The sequence below is a fragment of the Epinephelus lanceolatus genome, chromosome 21 (genome assembly GCF_041903045.1).
Source record: "Epinephelus lanceolatus isolate andai-2023 chromosome 21, ASM4190304v1, whole genome shotgun sequence".
In the NCBI taxonomy this organism is placed as follows: domain Eukaryota; kingdom Metazoa; phylum Chordata; class Actinopteri; order Perciformes; family Serranidae; genus Epinephelus; species Epinephelus lanceolatus.
In genome coordinates, this window is record NC_135754.1 from 16,451,046 (window position 1) to 16,474,126 (window position 23,081).

The window sequence follows — 23,081 nt, forward strand, 5'->3', positions numbered from 1 at the left end:
ATGGTGAACCCACAATCACTGAACCAGTGGGCACCTGTGTACATCTAGAACGCTTCAGAAAAGACAAAACTCACACCTCTCTAACTGCTGCCACAGGCACCACAATTTAAAAATCCATCTGAATGTCATAATACTATTTTTTTTGTTTGTTTGTTTGAGGTTTTGTTTGAGGTGGGCTATTGTTTACAGCACAGGAAATCCAGCTGTGTGTGTAGCCTCCATCTGAGTGCACATGTACAGTAAGGACAAACTTTCCAGCCTATTAATGGCAAGATGAAAGCCTCAGGGTTCCACTGGAGACGAGTCACGATGGCCAGTAAACACACAGGATGACCACAGACATCACAAGTCATGTAAAGGAAAATATCCTCTCAAAAGACCAAGATTTCAGAAACAATTGAACTTTTAAGCACTTTCAATTTCCATTTCCCTCTTATGCTGTGAGAGGAAATGCCTGTTTCATCTAGACCTCCGTTATGTATGATTTGGAGACAGTTTTGTGCCATTGGCCGGACTCATACAGGAACTAAAAGCTGTGTTACATCAGTGTAAAAAAACCACTAATTAAGGTATTCCAGTTCCCGGAATAAAACTCTTGAATTGTGTTACTTTGGAGGTTTCTGCTGAAAATGTAATTGCATAATAGCAAATAGATAGAGTCATCCTGAACTACTTTCACAGTTTTCTTTTTTGTATTTCATTAAAACACTTAAACATTTCATTTGTATTAATGTTAATTTTTACTACTACTTACTTTTATATTGAGTCATTTTAAGGTGGATTTTGTGTGAAAAATACTATAAAAAAATAAGGCTGATTATAATTTTAAGACACAAATTGTCAAAGTAAAACAGAAAAGCCACATTATGTTTAAATTCAATGTATAATCATTATCAATTACTGCAATTTGGATCCAGGCAGGCTTAAAAAAACAAAAAAAAAACAAAAAAAAAAAAACAAGGCTTTGTGAATTTACATGTGAAATTCGTGGAAGCTTGTCAGTCATCGTGAGACTTCTTCAAAATGAACAAAAACGGGAAATCCCTCCACAGGGCCATACTATATATAAGACCTTAAGTGTGCTATAAATCATGGATAGCGTTCACTTGAGGTCAATACTTAAGACATTCCTCAACAGAGGCCATGAACATCCTGATTGGTGAGTAGTGGTGAGGTAATGTTTGAAACATGCTGCTTTCTCTTCCTCTGCTGATCACCCCCAGACACAGCTCAGACTCTGGAGGAAGCATTGGACTAGTAGTGTGTGGATTCACTGGTATTGTTTCAAAGTTGATTTTACAGCATCTGGACCTGTTTTAGAGCAGAACGTGTATTTTATTTTACTTTCATATTACTTTAACTCGTCATATTGTCTGTGTTTAATTGCTGTAGTCACTTTTGGCATGGGTTTCACATTACAGTGACTATTCCCAACTCATGCAGCTATTGAGCCTGAGGGGAGACATGCCCAGTGAGCTGCTGAGGAGAGAGACAGGCTTTGTCCTGCCTGTTGTCCTCACACTCACACACACGCACACACACTTTGTGCTGGGTGTACAAAAGAGGATTGTTTTTGATGCCTCGACGGTGACGGCTGTGATTTTATTCTCTTGTCGCAGTTATCGCCTTCCACTCCTACATGGCCACCTTCGCCCGCAGCGCACCTCTGCCGGAGACGCGCGCACTTGTTGAGGCTCCGCAGTTTCAGGAGCTGGTGCAGAGGAGCCGCAGCTTGATAGAGAAGATCTTGCAATCCATTAACGACACGCACAAATCCTGCATTCACACAGAGGTGAGAGACACGGTAGATAACCAGCTGCTTTCGCCTGGCTTCGCTTTGGTTTAATATGGCTTCGGCGGAGCTTTAACGCTGCGGGTGGTGAATCAGTGCAGGTCTGTCTGTGAGCCCGTAAATGGGCCTGTGCATGATCAAGGAGCACTGTGCCCCCGCTACTGGTCTGACAGGCTGTGTCATGCATTAATGTCTATGGCTGTGCTGTAATCACTGCTCTATGTATGGGCAGTGTTGAGGTTACTTTAAAGTGTAATAGGCGACAAATGCCTGGTTCAACTGTTAAAAATGAAGGTTAATAAGTAATATAACTGATTACATTTGATTACTTTTCTAAAACATGTTTAAAACTGGGCTATAAAGCTAAATAATATCTGGAAATAGTCTTTGCCAAAAGAAGGCAAGAAGATGCCAAGCAGCAGAATGAATGTTTTATTCTACATATAAACCTTTTACAGTAAAGACTACATGTGATTGTGACTCAGCAGCTGTAACTGATTATAATTCCATTAATTTAGTTATTTAATTAAGCCTACATGTAACTAGTTACACCCCACACTGTTTATTTTCTTGTTTTTACAGTGCTTATTAATCTATATATTTTATCTCACAAGGTACATGCTATACTTTCTTAATTTTTTGATTATTAAATACAATTTTAATTTATTTTTTTATATTATTATATCATTTTTAGTCTTTGTTGTATATTATTTATTACTGTGTCTTTGTTGTTGGCTACATACTGAGTTCAGTTGATTGCAACTGTGTGTGGCACATTTCACCCAAACTAAATTTCCCCTTATGGACAATAAAATATAGCTTATCTTGAGAAGTTGTAAATAATGTGATGGATTATTATTAGTGAGTAGTTACAGGACCTGCAGTATTCATTATGCATTAAATCGGTAATGAAACCTGCTAAAATGGACCAGCATCACTCTCTAAATTCTGAGGATCTATTTCCAGATCTATTTTTTTACTGACTGGCACTAGTCACTGTACTTAAATTCAAGTTTGGGATACTTGTACTGGAGTATTTTATATTTTATGCAACTTAAAATGTGTACTGTTACATGGTAAACATGTATACTTACTTTATAGGTCAGACAGTACACACAAAGGCCGTAATGATCTTATGAAATGAGATACTTTAAGTACATTTTCTTCGTAGGCCCGAACTTAAAATGGCTCTGGATATTAAAGGCCATCCATTACACAGTATTTTAAACTGACTCAGAAGCTGATTCAGTGAGTGACTCAGGATGTGTCAGTGTTTTTTGGATGTTTATGGATTTAGATGAAGCCTACTTCAGCTTTTAATTATGTCTGAAATGGCTTTTTATGGTGTTATATATTTGTTAACAGTGAATGTATGGTCTGTGTTATTGTTGTGGTGGCTTTCTAATCAGATCTAATCTAATACTAAAGTTGATCTGTACTGCATGACTTTTACATTGGGGTTTTACTACTTTTACTTAAGGATCTGAGCACTTCTGCCATCCCTGCTTTTTTTTCATTAAGTAAATTGGCCTATAAACACATCAAGGTAATGTGTGCTTCCTGCAGTCTTTTTCAATAACCACTCTGTTATCTCTCCACCATAGACACTACAACTCAATTCCCCAGAAAATTCAAAGCTGGTGATAATGGCATCCACCATTGGCATCCCCTCTGCTCCTGTGCTCAGAGTTGTGTCAGAAAACTTCACTTTGGTAAGCATCTACCTGGGGAGTAATTCAGTGTATGAATTAGGGTTTAAAAAAAACAGACGATTTGACCAGTTTGCTTTTATTCTGTCCTGTTAGGAGACCGGTTTGAAACGCATGTCTGAGGGTCTTCAGCTGCACCGGGCCTTACTGATTTCTGTCTCTCCTCGGTTGGCAAACAAAGACAAAGTGACTGAGCTGCTGGCTGACATCAAAGACCTCGTCATTCAGATCAATAAGGTAGTTAAATACTTTAAATCACTGTCAGTACAAAATGATCTTTACTTGTGGACACGGTCGTGATGTTGGTTTGTGTGCCTTGCAGATGCTGAAAATGGCCCAAGCAGAGACTGCGGTGCAGCCCTCACCAACGCCCATGGCTTTACGTCTACCAGGTGAATATGAGGTTCAGGTGGCAACACACCTGACACTGGTGCAGCTCCAGTCTTTTGGGCAGGACACAGTCCGCTGCCTGAGGAGTCTGGACCAGAGCAACGACGAGGAGACAGAGAGCTGACCTATAGGTGCCATACTGCTTTATGTTAATGTCCCAAACAAATCTTAGTCTGTTGTTTTTATTATGGTATTTATTTATTTATCTTATATTTATTTATATGTATTTCTATTTATATTTATTTATGGAATATGTATTATTTATTAAGGGGGTTTATTTTTGCTAACAAAGCTTCATATCCCTCAGTCCTCTTTGATCCTCTCTTTATTACAGCTTTAACAGAAAATGAAATAACCCCCCTGTCTCAGACAAAAATACATGCTTATATTGTCAGTTGTTCAAACACTATGCTTATACTTGCCTTGTCACTTAGCTGTGTATTGAAAAATAATGTATAGCAAAAGAGAATGTTCAGAGCCTTACTTTTCAGTATCTCCTCACTGTCAGCAGAGATATTTTTGAACCGTTAACACTCATTTTAGGGGACTGGGGGCACATTAAGGACTAACTATACATTCTGTAAAATGTTTAAATGAACCTAATTATTTTTGTATGAATCTTATTGAAAAAAAAACACTGTACTGTATGTTTGCATTTGATTTTTCAATAAAAATAAAAAACATTTTCCTGAAAAAGGAATCGTTTCTTTTCGCCGATGACTGTGCATAATGACACATTGAGCACCGGGAGTGGGTCACACTGACGCATGCTCTCATTAATAGAAATTGCATCTAAAATTCCAGTGAAGCTAATACTGTAATGGAGAAGTACAACTAAAAGTGAAATAGAAGTGTTAGTGTCGTTAATTCTGCAACACCGCCAGACAGATTTCCTTGAGGAAGTGTTGCAAGCGGTGGATGACTGCTTGATGACCACGAGCTTTTGTCACTCAGGAGGGTGGTGCGAATTCCCTTGTACGTAGTGTCATGTGGCTGCCTCGCGAGCATGTGATCACCATCATCATCAGGGGTTTGCGATTACCGCGGTCAGATGTCATGTTATTGTAACTTCCAAAGGTGACGTAACTATATTATGATCTTAATCATACAATAAAGGGAAGTCACTGAGCAGAAAGGGGGATCTTCATTGTGTGTTTTTTATTTTAAAACTTATTTACACATTTCTTTAAGTGAAAAAGAACATAAAAAAGAATAGCAAAACAGTGTTTACGGAGACATGATTATAGACATGGTGTTTCCAATGAACAATCCCTTTAAATAGATGAGCCATCCAGGTTCAGAGCTACTCACAAGAGAAGTTAAACATGATGTTGGGGTTGTTTAGTCAGCTCTACTTCACCCACTGAGACACTGGGCCAGAGGAGGGTTGATTTTGCACTGAGGTAACCCACAGTTTACAAGGCAGAGATTGCTTTGGCAGCTACTCTCCTCCCCAGCGGCAGAGTCAGATCAGTGATCGCTAGGACGACTCTAGGTTTGGCCAAAGCAGGCAGCTTCACCAGCTCAGAAACCTGCGTGCACAGAAAGACAATTGTTATTTTTCAGGCTATATTGAGTCTTAAGTAACAGTTCAATGGGCATCATGTTGCTGAAGGCACAAAGAAAAGGCAAGTATTACATGTGCAGCCCTTTGTGATACTGGGCTATGATAAACTTTAACTTTGACCCTTGATCTGGTTCTTGTTTTATTATCTGGGAGCAAATACAGATACGGATCGGATTCTGACCCTTAGATTCTCTCACTCTCTTCACCAAAGCGCGTAATCCTCAAAAATGTGTGCAGCCACCAGAACAAACACAACGTTTATGAAGAAATACCAAACCCTTTCCCAATAATGTCTGATGTAACATACCACTCATCTCCTTTCTTATCTCCACCTGACTCCCCTTCCCCTCCCAGCTCATAACTCACCATTGTAAAGGGCATGAACTGCAGAATGCTTCCGCGACTTCCCTGCTCCAGGCACTCGACGCACTCCTCCATAAAGCTCTGCACAAACTGGGTGTGAGGTCCCGCCATCTTGGAGCCCAAGATGGAGGAAATGAGGAGGAAGAGGTTTGCTGAGGAGGAGAAAAGAGGTGGTATGGATTGTCATGGTTAAAATAAATTGCACGTGGCATTTTTCTAAGGCGATGAGCAGTTATTGTAAGAGGGGACGTACAGGGTCGACATCCCCCTGTGCAAGGTGCAGGCAAAAGGGACTGTGATACACTTTTCTGCTGACATGGAAAGGGGTTCCATCCTGGTTCCCGCACCAAATTTTGAAACGTTTGGAGCATTTCAACCAGAAATAAATTGGTTTGGAACCCAAAAAAGCTGGTTTCTAGCTGGAACCAAGGCATGGTCCTTGATTAACATGGTTCTGCTTGAAATTATGGAAACGTGGGCTGAGTTGCTAGATAGCACCAAGGTACCCGGAGTCCTGAACAGACCCGGTTCAAGAACCAGAGCTTATCTGTTGGAAAAGGGGTATAAGTGGACACATAGCACAGACAAGTTCTCACCCAAGACTCGGTTGAGAGGGTCTCGCATGTTGACAGTGTGGAGCTGGGAGGCAGAGAGGGAAGTGCTCATCGAACGGTCTCCTATGAGAGAAAACGTGACGTGAGAAATAGGGAAAGTTGAAGTTTTGTTTTCATTTTTTTACTGTCATATGAGAAGGAAAAAAACACACAAAACAACAGACTGACAACAAGGAAGTTAACATTGAAGTACTGGCGAATGGTAAAGTGCAATCTAGACTAAAGGTTGTGTAAGTCTTAAGGGCTTCCCTCCACTGCTGTCTTGCATAATCCTCTTTGGTTCCTAAAATAGCTTTGTTAGACACATTTCATTTTCTTCTAAAGATTCTCAAGAACGTAATATTTTATTATCCTTACATTAAAACACATTTTAACATCATATCACGCCAAAGTAATGGCAATTTTCTTCTTCTTAATATTGCTATAACTCAAAATTATGTTAAAAACAAACAAACAGAAATGCCAATAGCTACCTTTTTAATCTACAATTAAGAGGTACAATTGCGGTTGGTTACATGTCCAGCCAAATTTATTTTTTAATGGGAAGATCAGCTTCTAAATGACTTGTCCTGACATGACTAGACATGCCCTGTGAATGGAGTGGGTGGAACTCAACTGACCTTGGGTTACAGAAAAAAAGGAAAAAAAAAACTTCCTGAGTGTCGATGTCTTTCACTGCACGCAAAGTGGGTCATTCATATTTTTTTTTCTGAGTCATGAAACACACTGATCTTCAACACCCTGACTGAGGATTTTGTTATGGGGCTGTAGCTAGAGTGAAAAAGTGACAATTCCCAAAGGCTCATTATATCATGCAAGTTGATAACGGGGATGAAAAGAGTAGTTTGGAACGACACCACTATTGCTTTTTATGTATTTATTTCATTTTATTTTACTTTATTCTTCATTTTATTTTATATATTTTTTTATCTCTAGTATTTCCTGTTTGGAATTTGTATTCTTTTCTTCCTATTTTTTCAAAGATATTTCAAAAATATTTGTCTGTTTGTAAATTGGCGATGAGCATATACAGCTGTCTGTAATTATTTCAGTGTTAGGTTACAAGCCCTCGGGGTTTCTGTCATTCTACCCGTGTATTTTCTCATGTTACTATATATTTTTTTCTTTTATTTTATTTATGTACAAATAAAGAACTAAAGCATGAACAAAAACATGAACTCTTGCTCTCAAAATCTCTTTCGTTTTTGTTCAGAATGGAATACAGCAAAAACCTCACATTAGTCGACAGTGCTCAAGTCAGAACCTGCCGACGGGAAAGACACTCAACGGATAATTATTGTAGAGACACTTTATGAAGCTAAGCTTATTTATGCTTTTCTGGTTTCAGTAAAAGGGCTTTCAAGATGCAACTTGCTGGTAACAGGGTCTTAGAAAGTCAGTTTGCTTTTGAAAACTGCCTGGTATTTGCATAATCCCCGGCTCAGACTGACAGACATTTGACGGAAAGGCCACAGGCTTTATAATTCAACCGTGTATTAAAACCCAGGCATTAATAGACTGACCTGGACTGGAAAGGGCAGCAGGTTCATCCTCGTTGGAGCTGAGCAGGCGCATGAGTTTAGAGGGTTGTGTGTCATCCAAAGGAAAGAGGCTGTTGTAGTCCTGCGACCAATAATAAATGTTACTCTACAGTATTCACACACTTAAACATGTCAGTTTCTAACGATGAAAACTGCATTTTCATATGCTCCCCTTATGATTCATATACAGTAGATGTGCTCAAGTTTGTTGGTACTCCTTCACAAAAAGCAAAGAATGCAGTTTTCTCAGAGATAATTTTAAACTGATGAAAGTAATTCCACATTCAACAGACATCATACATCTGATTTTGTTTTTTGTTTTTTTGTTCAAAATAATATTTTAAATAATAAAACCAATAAAAATGGCATGGACAAAAATGACAGGACAGGACCAATTTTTTTTTTTTGCACAACCTTTAGAGGAAATCACTGCAATCAAACTTCTGTAGCTCTCACAGCTCTCTGCACCTGTTAACGAGCAGGTCTTGAGCTACCTGCTCCAGCTGTCTCAGATTTGATAGGTGCCACCTTCTACAGACTACAAGGTTTAGCTATTTCAACAGATGTTTAATAGGATTCAGATAAGAGCACAGAGAAGGCCACATCTGAAAAGTCCAATATTGTGTTCTTTTCCATTCTTGGGTCATTATCCTGTTAAAGGACCCATGACCTGTGACTGAAACAGAGCTTTCTGACACTGGGCAGTACGTTTCGCTCCAGAGCGCCTTGATAGTCATGAGATTCCATTGTGCCCTAAACAGATTCAAGGCACCCTGTGCCAGGCGCAGCAAAGCAGCCCCGAAATTTGACCGAGCCACCTCCATTGTTTCACTGTAGGTATGCTGTTTTCTTTAAAAGCTTCCTTTTTTTGGTCTGTGAACATACAGCTGCTGTGACTTGCCAAAAAGCTCCAGTTATGACTCATCTGTGCAAAGGACATTCTCCTGGAAGGACTGGGGTTTGTCAATATGCATTTCAGCAAATCCCAATCTGGCTTTATTTTTAATGTTTTACTTTTATTAGAGGAGCCCTCCCTGGTCTTCTTACAGGGAGACTACTTTCGCCTTAAAGGCAACAGATGGTGCAATCTAAAACAGTTGTATCTCGATCTTGGAGTTCATCTTATATTTCTTGGCAGTCTTCCTTGAGGGCAGCTGTGGTTAGCATTGTCACCTCACAGCAAGAGGGTTCCCGGTTCATATCCAGGGTGTACCCCGCCTCTCGCCTAATGTCAGCTGGGATAGGCTATACAACTCTCTCCTTTGCTTTTTCTGATCAATGTTAAGTGTGGTGCGTATGATGATACCAAACAGCATATGACAACCTTTCTCCATTTCAATAGGCTGACTTGGTTGGAGACGTTTGATTCGAATTAAACAAACTATTTAGTTTGAAATATCCCTATAATACAATTGTTAATATTTTTTTCTAAGGGGTACCAACAATTGAGTCCAGATCATTTTAGAATATCTTTGAAGAATAACTAATAATTCATCAATTTTCAGAGCTTCTTTGCTTTATTCAGTGACATACCAAAGGAATCCAAGTACACATGACAAAATAGCTTTAAAATGTATGACTCTTCAGGTGGAATGAAACATTATATGAATGAGCTGTAAGGGCACCAACAAGTCTGAGCACGTCTGTACATGACCTTGTGTGACTGTTTTACCTCAATGTCTTCTCGCTGCCTTTTGCGTTGACGAGCTGAGAACGGGCCCTTGTGGTGAGAGGAGTAAGAGCTGAGTGCGCACCACACAGACAGCCTAGGGAGTTATCAGGAGAGTGAAGTTAACACCATAATTCCAAAACACCACTACCACCATCACATCAAAGTAACTGAGTTTCTCTCACTTGGCCAGTGCCTTTCCAGGTGGGTCTGCCAGGCTGTGCCAGTGGGCGGAGTCTGTGAGCAGGTCAGGAAGTATGGTGCCCAGCAGGGTGAGGGTGATCTGCTGAGTGTCCAGGCAGAAGATGCTGTAGAGTAACTCCACCACCCGGTCGGCCCACTCCTGTCGAGTCTCCTTCAGCAGCTCCTGAAAAAAGACGCAGCAAATGCGAGTGTTGGCCATACTTTAGATAAGGTCTCTGCATGGGGCTTTGGTACCACAAGATTTAGTTTTCATCATCTCAAAAAGGGTCCCAGTCAATTAACTGATGAATTGATAAACAGGAAATTATTCGACAGCTGCAGTATTTTGATAATTGGTGAAACATTTAGGCCACTTTTCAAATAAAAATGGCCAACATTCGATGGCTCCTGGTTCTAAAACATGACATTTTCCTCCTTTTCCTTGCCTTATATTACAGTAACCTAATATATCAGAATTTTCCACTGTTGGCCGGACAAAGCAAGACTTTTGTATTAAAGGCCAACTCCATCTGCATTCCTCTCCGTGCAGTGATGTAGGTTAGAGCCCTGATAGTAAGTTGGGTCGGATCTAAATTGGGGTTGTACGTGATACTTATCCACAGTCAGTGTATTAGCTACTGTAGATGGCAGTTGGCTGCCATCACCAGTTTGGAGAAGCAGGCAGGTGTACTGCCATGAAAGCTAGACAATGTACTGCTGTAGACGGGGGCAGCAACAAAATATATATTTCAGCCACAAAAAAATCATTATCAGTTTAAAAGAGAACACAACCTAAACTAAGATTTCAAATTTGGTATTTTTATGACCGAGGTTAGTTCAATCAATATTTGTGAACATGAACTATACTCTCTCAAAGCCAGAAACCAGAGAAGACAGTCTCAAACTTGTGATGACATTTTGAGTTTTGAGATTAAGTTGTTGATGTTGATGTTTACCAATATTTTTGGACTGTCATAGACCACAGAAAAAAACATGTATGGATTTTGAAAATGGGCTTTATTTAGAATATTTTATCTTGCTGTCAGACAGCCCTTTCTGACAGAGAAATGAGGGCTTCATATTGCTCTCTTTAAAAGGCACCAGTCTCCAAAAACAGTAATTTTGCTTCACAGAACACTGAAGTTGCTGGTCTACCACCGCCTCAATCGTTTAGTTTGTTCTTGTTATTGTGTGACTTTCAGATAACCTTAGCTTAGCTGATAATGAAAATAATCATTAGTGGCAGCCTTTAAATACAGTGTGTCGCTGATATAGATCTTTAAGCTATTCCCATCTTGCCTTGGTGATCCCACCTTGACTAAATTGTTGGTGAACCAGAAGACCCCTCCCATGTTGAGAAGACTCTCAAACAGATGCAGGGCCCGGCTGTCCACCCAGCCTTTGCGCAGCACCACCTGGAACTGCTTGCTGAGGGCCATGTGGATGGGGTCTTTGGCCGGAAGCAGGTTGCGGTAGGGGATCGGCTCCTGGCCCTCCACTGGGGGGCGCAGGGTCGCGGCCGTTTGCTGGAAGACGTCGGCGCACATGTGCTCCATGATGGAACTCATAATGATTACGCTGGGGAGAGGACATAATATTTAATCCATGTATTAATGGTGCTAAAGTTGTGAAGTATAAGTGTGTGTCTTAGTTGTTTGTACCGTTCATTGTAAAACTGCAGGGTGTTCTCCCCATACAGCGGGGTCACAAGCTGTCGGATCATAGTTTGGGGCTTCTCCCTCTCATCCCTCCCCAGCATCCTGACATGGGCAACCAGCCAGGCAACTGCGCAGATTGCCATACTGCAGACCTTCCCCTTGATGTTGTCAGTGATCTTCTGCCCTCAGAGAGAGAGATAGATAGCAGTAGCAAGAAAAGAGGAAGGATGTGGTTAGAAGAATGCAGGATACTGTCAAGTTAAGGAGGATTCTGACTGAAACTGCCTCCTTCCACATTTCGTGATTTGAAAACTTGAATGAATAGGGGAACATATATAGGACATCAGGACGTCACTGCTGTTGCAAATTCTTACACATTCTTACTCGTCAGTTTCCACAGAATACGTCATAATCACTTGAGTAATAAGTCAAACTGAAAAAGTAGGAGAAACAAAACCTTCAGACATGTAGTGTTTATTAGTAGTTAGGGAGGGGACTGACACTGCCCAAGCACCATGTGATACTCGGGAAATCGTACAAAATAGTTGCTTAATGCACAGAAAAAAAATGAGTAAGAACATTAAAGCTAAACAGACCTGTACTGCCTCCACAGAGAGAACACCGTTCTCCCACGCATTCAGAACTTCCAAGATGGCTGCTGGCGTGCTGAGGCAGATTTCATGCCATTTCACCTGACTGTCAAAAGGGATAAACGTCAGAGGAAGTTCCATATTTAGAGCATTCAATACAAAAAATACCTAACATGTGAATAAGATGAAACACTAACATACTCTGCAAGTCATTACTACACTTGATGTTCTGTCTAGAATTCATATGTATACTCCTAATTTCCAGAAAACAATGATACCAGTCTAAAGCAGTGCTTACTAAATGATCAATACATTAAAATAAGCATCAAAAGCAGCACTGAGGCCTGAGAAACTGTGGTTTCGCTTTGACATGTAGAAATAGAATGAAAATAGAATATACAATCCCATTCAAATCAATATAGCAGAATGGCCAGAGCGGCTGCCATCTTTACAAGTACCGTTGCCATTAGAAATAACTGTGATCTTTGTAGAGGGGTATATTCCATATAAACCAACTTGCAGTAAAGACCAAACAACCAGTGGAGAAGTAGCAGCATGGAGAGGGCTCTTTTGGGTGCTATCTCCGTTGCCTTGCTGCTAATGAGGAATAATGGCTTGCTGGATTTAACTGCTTCATAATTCTATTTGAAAGTCATGTTTGGCCTTGTCATCCATGTCTCTAATCTCAGATGTCGGTGAGATTTCAGTTGAGTTTTGACCATTGGCTTGGTAACACACCAAGACACACAGATGTTGGTAATTACAGTATGAGTGTGACTTTAGGCCCAGGCTACATGATGAGCATCAACAAGAGACAAAAGGAAAAATGTCAGCTTAGTCTGTGCGGTACTCACAAATTACGCACTTTAAGATGTGTGTTGTCACTATAACAACTAACAATTGGCATTATTTTTGAACTAGTTAAATGACCACGGCAAACAGTTCAATGTCTGTTCTACTCTCATTCTATTTCTATGCTCACACATCTGTGACATACAGTCAAATAACTAATTAACTAATGATTTATGACATACTATAATGCAGTGTTATGATTTCCTCCATAAAGTCATATTTTATATTACCGCGACTGTGTTTTACTGTATTGTCATTTAGTTTCTGTTTATACACTGGCCTCCAGTTATGGGTGCCCACAGGGGGAATTACAGTTGACAAATACATTATTAAAAAGAAATTTCTGCTTGCAACTACATTATATTGTGTCCTAAACCATTTATGAAACATTTATATTCTATAAATACAGGTCACCCTAGTTAGCATGTAAAGTGTTGCTGTTGTAAGGATGTGCAAATTGAAATGAATGGATACAGATGGTCTGAAGGGGAGGGAACCCTCTTACAGAACACTGGTAACCTTAGAAAACAGTCATCAGTGAGGTAAGGTATGTTGAGTGACTGACAGTGAACGGGATAAAGCATGCAAAATAACAACTCTTAAATTAGAGATTAGTCTGTGACTTACACTAGCTTCATCTCTGAGGAGTTGTTCAGCAGGGTGACTAGGCTCTCCACTTTGCCAGGCTCTGGTCTGAAGCAGGGGTGGTCTGGGTTCAGAGTCTTGCCCTCTTCAGGCATACATGTCTGCAGCCATGTTTCAAAGAAGGGCGTCTCCCCGGAAGGGCTGGGGTCAGAAAGAATCACCTGGGAAGGAGAGACACGGGGTAGGTTTATGCTGTATGAATCAGTTTAGGCTTAACTGACCAAAATGAACAAATGACGTGGATGTGATCAGCAAGCAGAGATGCTTCAGACAATGTTAGTTCACAGCCCTCTCTGGACCTCTTGTGGCCTTACGCTGAAAGAGCAGGCTGATAAGCCGTAAAAAATCCACACCGAACACTGTACCCATTAACATCTTTACACTCTTTCTGACGACCTGTAACTGCCATGGACTAACCTCAGAGCCGTACGTCTGCACCACATGGCAGAGCATGAGGAAGGAGATGTCGAAGAGCAGAGCCCGCACTGACGCAGACTTGGCTGAAGGAGAGGAGGGGAAAATCCTCAGTGTTAGTATCTCATTTAATAAATAATATGTCAATAAGGAGAGAAATTCCCACATTGGAACATGTCACTCATGTGTTTGAACTCACATCCTTCGCCGCTGATGTGCTTCGGAAACTCATTGAGCCTAGAACAAATAATATAAAAAAAAACATGTTACAAGATTTGAAACATCTTGTTAAATATCCACTTCATATGTCGACTGGAGTTTCCACCCTTTAAAATATTGTTATAAATTAGTATGCAAGTCATTTTTATGTGAACCACGACTTTGCTGAGTAAGAGGACACTTTGTCTTCACTGTTTTGCACGGACTCACTTAATGAACTTGCGGGCAAAGGATTTGAGTTTTCCAGTGGCTGCTGCTGCTGCTAAGAGAAGATCTAGGCTCTTTCCAGACAACATGTGTCCCAGGACCCCCAAAAGGCCCTCAGGGGACTTGGAGTGGTCGGCATCTACTGTCTAATGAGTGAGAAAGGAAGAGTTACATCACGTGTCACATTTGTTAAGACACTTGTCAGATACTTTCAGGCATCTTCTTTCCTGTTCCGATTCTAGACATTACTTAGTAAAAACCAGACCATTAACCATGAGCCAATGCCCTGCCCAGTTTAGATCAGCTTATGGTGCTCTACCTTGAGAATATTGGTGACAGTGGGCTCAGCTCGCAGGATCAGACCCGGGTTGGGCTGGATGTTAGCATTTTCTGCAGTCTTTAACCTCGGGGCGAACTCCCTGTCCTCAGTCCTGAATCAAATTTGCAAAGGGAGAGGGACCGGCAGGGATAGGCAAAGGAGACACAGAGATGGGGAGGAAGGGTTGGGGGATATGGGATATGGTGTACTGTGTGAATATGGTGAACTTCATCCATGACCATATTAACCAAAAGAGCTCAGAAAATAAAGAAAAAGGACATAAAACAGGACTTAATTCTTCACACTGTCCTGAAATGCTCTGCATCACACGTGTTCATTGTGAGACTGGAACCCGTACCGTTTTGCAGTGAGGCAGGCTGTATTTGAATCTGACAGCAGGCCGAGCTTGTTACACTCCTGCAGGAGCATGCCAAGGCAGTCACAACTATGTAAAGAAAGACAAGAAAACTGGTGAGGCTTACCAGGCATTTAGCCGGCGTCCTTATCTAGAATGTCTTGGAATGAGATTACAGGCAGTGAGGATGGATGTGGTGAGACTTTGGAGCACTTACTTGCATCTCTGATCAGCTTTGTCCAGTAGTGGGGTGAGCTTGAGTAAATACTGGAATGCAATATTCACATCGTCCATGAAGTCCTGAAAAATACATTTGCCATGTTTTTACAAGTGACAGGTAGCCGTAATAAATGCTCATGATTGTGTCTGTGTTTATTTGTTCAAAAGACATCAGTGAGGCAAATGTTATACCTGTCCTTTGTCACCCTGAGGATATTTCTTTAGTCGGAGCAGAACTTGTGGGATCTGGCATAAAGAAACGAGAAAGGAATCCCTTTAGGTGTGGTTGAGTTGTATTTGCACAGATATGATAACACAGATTCCATCACTGTTGCATACAGTATGTTCATATGAAGGTGTATGTATGTATGATGTATGCCCTAATGACGGTCTAGTGGACAGAAAGCTCAGAATAAAGTGAAACACTAGACAAAGAAGAGTCTACATAAGACTAGAAATAAGCAAATAATACTGACAACACTAACTTCAAAGAGGAAACAAAAAAACAAATTAAGTTTAAACTTCAGTCAAAATCAAACCTGACTTTTGACATTAATTTTAAATCAAAAGGACAGTAAACACTCAGGCTAATGAGTGAAAAATTGACAGAGGCAGATCACAAGCAGATACATGGCCTGATCTTTGCAATAGATCTTACCTTGAGGAATGTGAAGGCAGTCCATTTGAGCTCCTCTGTGCCCTCTGGTGACTCGATGAGGCCAGTGAAGCAGGCCTTCCAGATCTCCAGGACAAAAAGAGGAGCAGGGATTCGCTGTGGAGGACAAACAATTTGACAGCAGTCTAATTATGACTTGTGCTTTAATTCGAGGATATTCAAGGACAAAGTAAAGACAAAAAAATAACTCCACATTGAAAAACAAATGCTTCCTTCAGCAGAAAAAATTGGGCTCTTTAGATTGGTCTTTAACTTCTCCTGTCCCTTTTTTAATAATTAGTAAGACACACCACACTGTCCACTCTGATATAAACATCACCTTACTGTGTACAATTTACTGCCCTCATTATGACTTTCTAGGTATAAAAAGCACTTTCTTTTCCCTGGTAGTTTAAGGCTGATTTAACATTATATTTCTATGCAACTAAATGTTCACCTGCATTCTCTTGATCATCATCAGTTGCTCCACTAGTGGCTGTGTCTCCCCTGTCAGATTCATGGTCCCCTCCAGCATGATAAAAGCGTGGACTGAAGGGAAGGAGGCGTGGACTGTGGGGTCACTCTGCTCGGACAGCATCAGGGGAATACTGAAGAAAGAGAGAAGAGTTAGCATGCCAAGAGTGATTGTGATGTTCTGTAAATAAACCGATTGCAATGTCCAGGCTAAGCAGCATCACATCAAAGGTTAATAAATCTGTGTATTCAATATTTAGGAATGAGAGAGAAATCTTTACCCTTTTACTAGTGACAAGCTCTCCTCTAATTTAGTTCTCAGTGTCGAGTTGGGTACGCTGCTGAGGCCCTCAGTCACTTTCAGCACTGATTGCTCTACATTGCTCCAGGAACCTGTGGAGGAATAGCAGCAGAAACACATTGAGATGTCTGACACTGAACAATTGTGCAAAAAGAGATTTGACTGAAACTGATTTTTTTCTACGTTTAAGACTGTTTTTTTTTTTTAAACATCAAATCTTTAGACTTCTAAAAATAGATGATAGTTGTTATGTTCCCAATTACACCCAGTGGATGAGTGGAGTAAACTCCATTTAATGTCACTTCAAGTTTATAAATTGCTTTCATGTAGCTTTGGCAGCAAAGAACCACAATCACAATCCTATGTAAACGCATGCGCACACACGCAATGATATCACCTTGTTCCTCCAGCCGAGCGATGTGGACCAGGGCTCTGTTCTTGGTGCTGCTCATCAGATTGTGAAGCCTCTCCTGGCAGGCTCTCAGACTGGCCTCTGTGCTGGGAGATGGACCCAGTTCTCTCAGCTTCTCACAGTACCAGGCGCAGCCCTGCAGCAGCCACACTACCACTCCCAGCAGAGCCCGACACAGCCCGATGCATTCCTCTGCTTTCCCGTGACAGCTTCACAGCCAGAGATGAGAGGCAGTGAGTCAGAGTTGGATTAAATTAGAAGAAACTTGTGGCCTTTCCAAACCAAATAAACATTTATCTTACTAAGCAAACATGTAGGTAAGCAGCAGTTACAGAATTAATGTATGCATCTGTAGCTAATGGTTGTTTCAAAGGAAACGAGTAAAATGTAATAACTAAATGATAATTTGTGAAACAAGGCTGATCTTGGTATTAAATTAAATATCACTTCTTCTGGAACTAATCAAAGCCTTAGCAGCAGCATTCTGGATGGATTGCAGGTTATCTGAGTGAGTTTTGAGTCATCAGCATTACAATTGTCTAAACAAGAAATGAATAAACAATAACCTCTTCATTTCACAAACATTCTCAGCTTCATAAAACATAACCTGCATAGCTCATTCAGCACATTTGTTAATGGTTAGTATGCAATCAGTGACCACAGGTGCTTGTTCCAATGTACTGGAGATAATAATACAGAGTTATGGTTGACCGTAAGTTATGTACGGGGTACACCCTGGTCACCAGACTATCACAGGGCTGACACATAGAGACAGACAACCATTCACGTTCCCATTCACACCTACAGCCAATTTAGAGTCCCCAATTAACCTGCATGTCTTTGGACTGTGGGGGGAAGCTGTAGCACTCGGAGAAAACCCATGCTGACACGGGGAGAACAAGCAAACTCCTCACAGAAGGGCTCCCCCACCCTGGGTTCAAACCAGGAACCCTCTTGCTGTGAGGCAACAATGCTAACCACTGCTCCACCATGCCACCCAATGACCCAGTATTGTGACAAATATATTGTAGTCTTTTTACACAGTTAATACTAACGAGGGTAAAAGAAAGTACACTGATTAAGAACGTCAACACTGTCACAGCTAGTTTTACATACCTGAGACGATGGCAAAACATGTCCATTATGTCCAACAGTGATTTGACACACAGCTCCCGAGAGAAGTCATCAAACTATCAAAGAAGAGACACACTCATGAAACCCTCTCCTGTTTAACAGCAAACTGCATGATGCAGTTATTTTCTTGGAGGTACAACTTACCTTGCTGAGGGCTGTCAGCACACTGGAATAAGACACCATCTAAGGAGAGAGAGGGTAACGTTCACAACTTGCATATTGACACCAGTACTGTTTGATACACTGTTCAGTCACACCATTTTCATTGCACGATTTTTCTCTCACCTGGGAGCTTATAGCATATTTCAGGTAAGACAAAATAAGGGGGTTAGGAGAGGGACCAATCATCGCCTGCTCCATCAGGGCCTCTGGAATACAAAAGCAGCATTTAAATCCACTACAGAAATGACAATAAGACACTTGAAGTAAAGGCAGACAATAAACATGATAGCTAGGAAACTTCACAGTTATTCCTCTAACCTGCTAGGTTAAGGTAGTCCCATGTTGCTCCCTTTGGAAAGTTTTTCTTGATGTTAATAGCCCACTGGTAGTCACTCCATCTTTCCTTCCATGCCTGTAGAATAGCTTGCTTCAGATTGACCACCTTCATCCTGCGAGAAACGACCACACATAATATTAAGAGCTACTGAGAAATACAGAAAAAAATACGAAATTTTCAAGACACAGCCATTAAAACTATTCGTGGTATATTTTATACATGATACCACTCCGTTTAGCTTGCGATGACTGACGTTTTATTCATTATTTGGCTGGTTGATGTTAGCCGTTAGCTGCCGCTGTCACTTAATTAACTCACGTTACTAAATAATAATAAAGTTGCCTTAATTATTGCGTGCAAAAACCCACGAATGCCACAGTGGAAAAATAAAAAACTCAGTCGCACTGCGTTATCAATAAATGTGATGCTTACCTGACTTTTTCAGCTTTTCAATACATAAAAGATAGCGTTGTTTGTAGCTCCTCCGCTTCACAGTATAACAGACGCCATTTTCGTTGAGAAAGACATAAGCGTTCATTGGTTGATCTCATGACGTATCAGTATTCTTCCCGCGGATTGGCCAGAGAGCAAGCACTCGCTGCTCAACACAGTGATGACCACAGTCTATGGTGAAGACCTAAGATAATCACAAGATGGCGCACTTTACAAAGGTAAGAGTCAAAGCTCGACACAAAGTCAAAAAGAGAGGTAAACTCAATGCAAAAACGTATCGTCCATTAAACCTAGAAGTTACAAACGAAACGCTGGACAAACTGGCGGGATATTTAAAACTTAACATTATTTATTATCAAGTCTGGCACTTTTTTTTAGCTAAACTGACAGTTAGCCAACACACGTTAGCAACATAGTTAATTTTACTAAGGGAAGCCATTGTAACAGTGACTTAGCCAACTTAGCTACCTTCAGACAAAAAAGTATATCAAGTCTTACTCTAAGGTAGGGTTAACCTTGTGTGGTACACATTATAATGCCATTTGGTTAAAAAAAAGAAGAAGTATTTTTGTCATAAAAAGTAAAAAAAAAAAAATGCTTGTTACCTTAAAGCAGGGGCTGTCCATCTAGGTTTTACAGTGAGCTCAGAAAACATCAGTCCCCAAACTATGAGGGGTTTAACGTACATGGGAAAAGGAGTGTTTATCAACAGGGAAGCTTGGACAAAAGCAGTACAGTTGTGGTACTAATAGCCCAAGACATATAGACATAATCTAATTTAGAATAATACATAGGAATTGATGTCTTAAGGCTGGGGCTTAGGAAGAATGGTAGCTGTTGGAGATGCAACATCAACGTCCCAGCATGTGGGAAAAGGTGCTATTGTCAAATGTATTCACAATATACCTGAAACAAACCTCATTGAGGGTCCAGCATTATGTATATTGTGCATCTTACTAAAGGAGACTAACCTTTCCTCAGAAGTATGTTCCTGGGTGAAACTAGGATAGTGCTGAGACATGGTTCTAAAGAGAAAATCAGTCTCAAAGAATGGAGTGATGAGCTAGCGAGGATAGTTTCTTTTGAGCAGCTTATTCACAAAGTTATTGATAGTGTAAATGTTTCAGAAATATTTGGGGTCCCTATCTGGAGATGATCGGTAAAGATGATAAACGTGTCAGTTGATATCTCTGGGTCCTATCCTTGCTCTGTGTGCATTAATGTGTTTATCCTAAGTGGAAGAAAATAGGACGCAATATGATGTGGTATAGATGTTGCATGATAGCCTGTGCTACACAATTCCCACAAGAATGTACACATCCTTTTCTTTTTTCCTTGTTATTATTTTTCCTTTAATTTTGAATGTTATTTGTACATCTGTAATGCACTGTTCGTTCGAATGCTGAAAAAGCAATTAAAGGTTAATCATTAAAAAAAAAGCAGGGACGTCCACACTTTTTTTTGAATGGGGGCCAGATTAGATAATGTGAACATATCTTGGACACAGCTACTTCACGTGTCATATGGGTTATTAAAGAAATATGTATTAAAAAAAAATCACAAACAAATGAGACAAATGCAAGTGTTTGATCTTTCATTGGAAAGTATTCAACTTTCCACCACTCCTGAAAGTGCTGTGGATTGGACACTTTTTTGTTGTGGCCATGTCAGGTACCAAGCAGGACATGTCTGCTGCAAGGTTACCATTTGTTTACCATCTGTATGTAAACAGTTCCGCCTGCCTAGTTCGTACTTGATTCATGTCTACAAACTGTATGACAATCCTGCCATTGTGAGGTGGAAGAAGAATATGCAAAGCGATCTTGCTTGATTAACCAATATTGTGTGGTGGGTCATATAAAGTATGTGTTAGGGATGCATGATACTGTCGGCGTGTCATCTGTATCAGCCGATATCAGCTTTAAAATGAATCACCCAACATGCTTTTTCTTATTTTGCACAATGAATGAATATTACATACATGGAAAAGTATTGTATTTCATGTCTCCATCTGCTGGTCGGCCATCACTGTAAGAGCAAGAATGTATAATATGATGTTAATTCCTCTACAGAAGAGAAAATTCATGCCATATGAAATTGAAAAACATTAAAAATGAACTCTTTTCAAGGGTTTATTTGTCCAAACGGTACCCTCTGACAACACAGTAACATTGTGGAACAGCCTGTAGGAATCAATGCAACAGTGTAAGCACATTTTAGCAAACTTTACATAAACAATTTATCAAACCTAACTTTCATGTATTCTCTTCAAAGTGTTTGATTATTTGTTTTACATTTAAATTGCGATTGTTAGTTTCCTTGTGTGTGTCTTTCCTGGCATATTGTTTGTTGTCACGATCTGTTGTGTTGCTGCTGGGTTGCTAGCAGCTTGTTGTCTTCCTCACTACTAAATTCTGATTTATCCTGACTAACAACAACTGGGAGCACTCATTTTTCCCTCTTCTTCTTTGAAGAATCATAGAATAATATTGCATTCAGTCTGTAAATGGAAGAAAAATATGCGTATAGTAGAGGCACATAGTATGCTCTGCAGAAAGGACCCACAAAGTGCACTGTTATAGTAGACTTTACAGTGTCATAGCCTGAACTGTATTACCACTAACATTAGGGATAAAAAGAAAATTATGATGACTGATATAAATTTAAACAGTATATAAACCTAAATAAACAATAACAAAAACTTACATAGTGGGATTCCATAAATGTACAATGTTGCTTCAAGGCAACATTTGCATTTCAGCAATTTTCTAATGCTTAATTACTTAATTACTTTTCAAATGAAGTTCATTAAACAATTAAAAATTGAACTCATCTATTTTTGTGAATCCATTTTTTTCAAGAGCATAAAATGAAAGAAAAAAGACAGTGCCTCCCAAAAGGGGACTCAACATGGCCTCCAGAGAGTCATATTACAATAAAAACAGTGCTACTGATTTCCTTAGGGCCCTGTGTCTTTTCTTTAATTACTGAAACATAACTAAGGATGTATTGTGTGTGTTATTTCAGATTTTAAATTACTTTTACTTCATTTTTGACCAGTCATCTGTTTCATGGCTAACAGTGAAAGGCCTTGTTGTCTTATGTAACCACCCCATTCAGTTGTGTGATTCACTGCAGTTTCATCATCTTTTCTGTGTGTCAGTTCATGGCTTTTCAACAGGGTTTTTTTTGTCTATTATGTCACACCGCAGAGGTGGAAAGCAAATATTTATTATATTTAATATTATTTATCATAGACATAGACCGCAGGCTAGTGATGGAATTTAATGTGTGAGACTATGTCCAAGTCAAGTTTGAAATTGGTACCTTTATTTAGAGGTTAAAAAAACAGTATTACAGCAAAAACTAATCTAAAAACTTAACTAAACTTAATTCACAACAACCACATGTAATTTTAGAAATGTACAGAAGGTGTTTTAAGGTGATTATGGTCTGCATAGTTTTTTTTTTTTAACTGTCTCCTCTTTTGCAGTTCATGTTAAAAGGGATACTGTTCTCCATATCAAACCACCCAACTACTTCTGCGAGTGAAGGTCCTGTATTGAGCCTGAGCAACAAAGACCTTCATTCTGCCTGACACTGGAGACGTTGTCCTGGCCAGAGCGAGGTCTGTGTCTTGGGACAGAGCGATGCCAGCCAGCAAGAGATGATCCATGCTTCCTGGCATAGCCCAGGTAGGCTAGGGATGGAGGGGTGATGAGGTTGTGAGGTGTATGTGTGTGTGTGGAGGTGTATTTGGGTAGAGGAATCTCTGTTGCCCTCCACTGAGAGCTGCATTAGAGAAGGGTGCTGACAGATTTGAGTCTACCCCAGGGGAGACCAGAGA

General features: G+C 40.2%; 2 protein-coding genes across 4 annotated transcripts; one reads left to right on the top strand and one right to left on the bottom strand.

Annotated features, from left to right (window-relative positions):
• The first annotated feature begins 1,099 nt into the window (after nucleotides 1-1,099).
• Nucleotides 1,100-4,576, top strand: csf3a (colony stimulating factor 3 (granulocyte) a). 2 transcript variants are annotated; one of them, XM_033611031.2, is made up of 5 exons: nucleotides 1,100-1,159; nucleotides 1,620-1,792; nucleotides 3,397-3,504; nucleotides 3,598-3,738; nucleotides 3,824-4,576. In XM_033611031.2, exons 1-5 carry the CDS (start codon nucleotides 1,144-1,146, stop codon nucleotides 4,013-4,015), a joined length of 630 nt encoding a protein of 209 aa, XP_033466922.1. In that variant the 5' UTR covers nucleotides 1,100-1,143; the 3' UTR covers nucleotides 4,016-4,576. The 2 variants fall into 2 exon arrangements, with proteins under 2 accessions (XP_033466922.1, XP_033466924.2); XM_033611033.2 differs by lacking the exon at nucleotides 1,100-1,159 and adding an exon at nucleotides 1,168-1,276.
• A 458-nt stretch (nucleotides 4,577-5,034) lies between these two features.
• Nucleotides 5,035-19,329, bottom strand: med24 (mediator complex subunit 24). 2 transcript variants are annotated; one of them, XM_033612299.2, is made up of 26 exons: nucleotides 19,214-19,329; nucleotides 18,763-18,893; nucleotides 18,568-18,650; nucleotides 18,427-18,465; nucleotides 18,265-18,338; nucleotides 17,134-17,357; nucleotides 16,717-16,828; nucleotides 16,419-16,569; nucleotides 15,965-16,078; nucleotides 15,499-15,552; nucleotides 15,305-15,387; nucleotides 15,091-15,177; nucleotides 14,733-14,832; nucleotides 14,417-14,559; nucleotides 14,187-14,224; nucleotides 13,991-14,073; nucleotides 13,556-13,734; nucleotides 12,083-12,182; nucleotides 11,490-11,665; nucleotides 11,142-11,406; nucleotides 9,831-10,012; nucleotides 9,649-9,742; nucleotides 7,959-8,058; nucleotides 6,418-6,498; nucleotides 5,825-5,973; nucleotides 5,035-5,423 (listed from the first exon to the last, which is right to left on the bottom strand). In XM_033612299.2, exons 2-26 carry the CDS (start codon nucleotides 18,890-18,892, stop codon nucleotides 5,307-5,309), a joined length of 2,958 nt encoding a protein of 985 aa, XP_033468190.1. In that variant the 5' UTR covers nucleotide 18,893; nucleotides 19,214-19,329; the 3' UTR covers nucleotides 5,035-5,306. The 2 variants fall into 2 exon arrangements, with proteins under 2 accessions (XP_033468190.1, XP_033468189.1); XM_033612298.2 differs by having other exon boundaries at nucleotides 14,733-14,844.
• Between the last annotated feature and the right edge of the window lie 3,752 nt (nucleotides 19,330-23,081).

Bases quoted from the DNA above. Each gene is read 5' to 3' on its own strand.
- csf3a (XM_033611033.2), top strand. From the start codon at position 1,189: ATGCTGCTTTCTCTTCCTCTGCTGATCACCCCCAGACACAGCTCAGAC. The intron at 1,277-1,619 runs GTATTGTTTCAA...CTCTTGTCGCAG, and splicing joins AGTAGTGTGTGGATTCACTG to TTATCGCCTTCCACTCCTAC. The intron at 1,793-3,396 runs GTGAGAGACACG...TCTCCACCATAG, and splicing joins AATCCTGCATTCACACAGAG to ACACTACAACTCAATTCCCC.
- med24 (XM_033612298.2), bottom strand. From the start codon at position 18,892: ATGAAGGTGGTCAATCTGAAGCAAGCTATTCTACAGGCATGGAAGGAA. The intron at 18,651-18,762 runs GTTAGAGGAATA...TTTGTATTCCAG, and splicing joins GGACTACCTTAACCTAGCAG to AGGCCCTGATGGAGCAGGCG. The intron at 11,407-11,489 runs GTACAAACAACT...TCCTCTCCCCAG, and splicing joins CTGCAGTTTTACAATGAACG to CGTAATCATTATGAGTTCCA.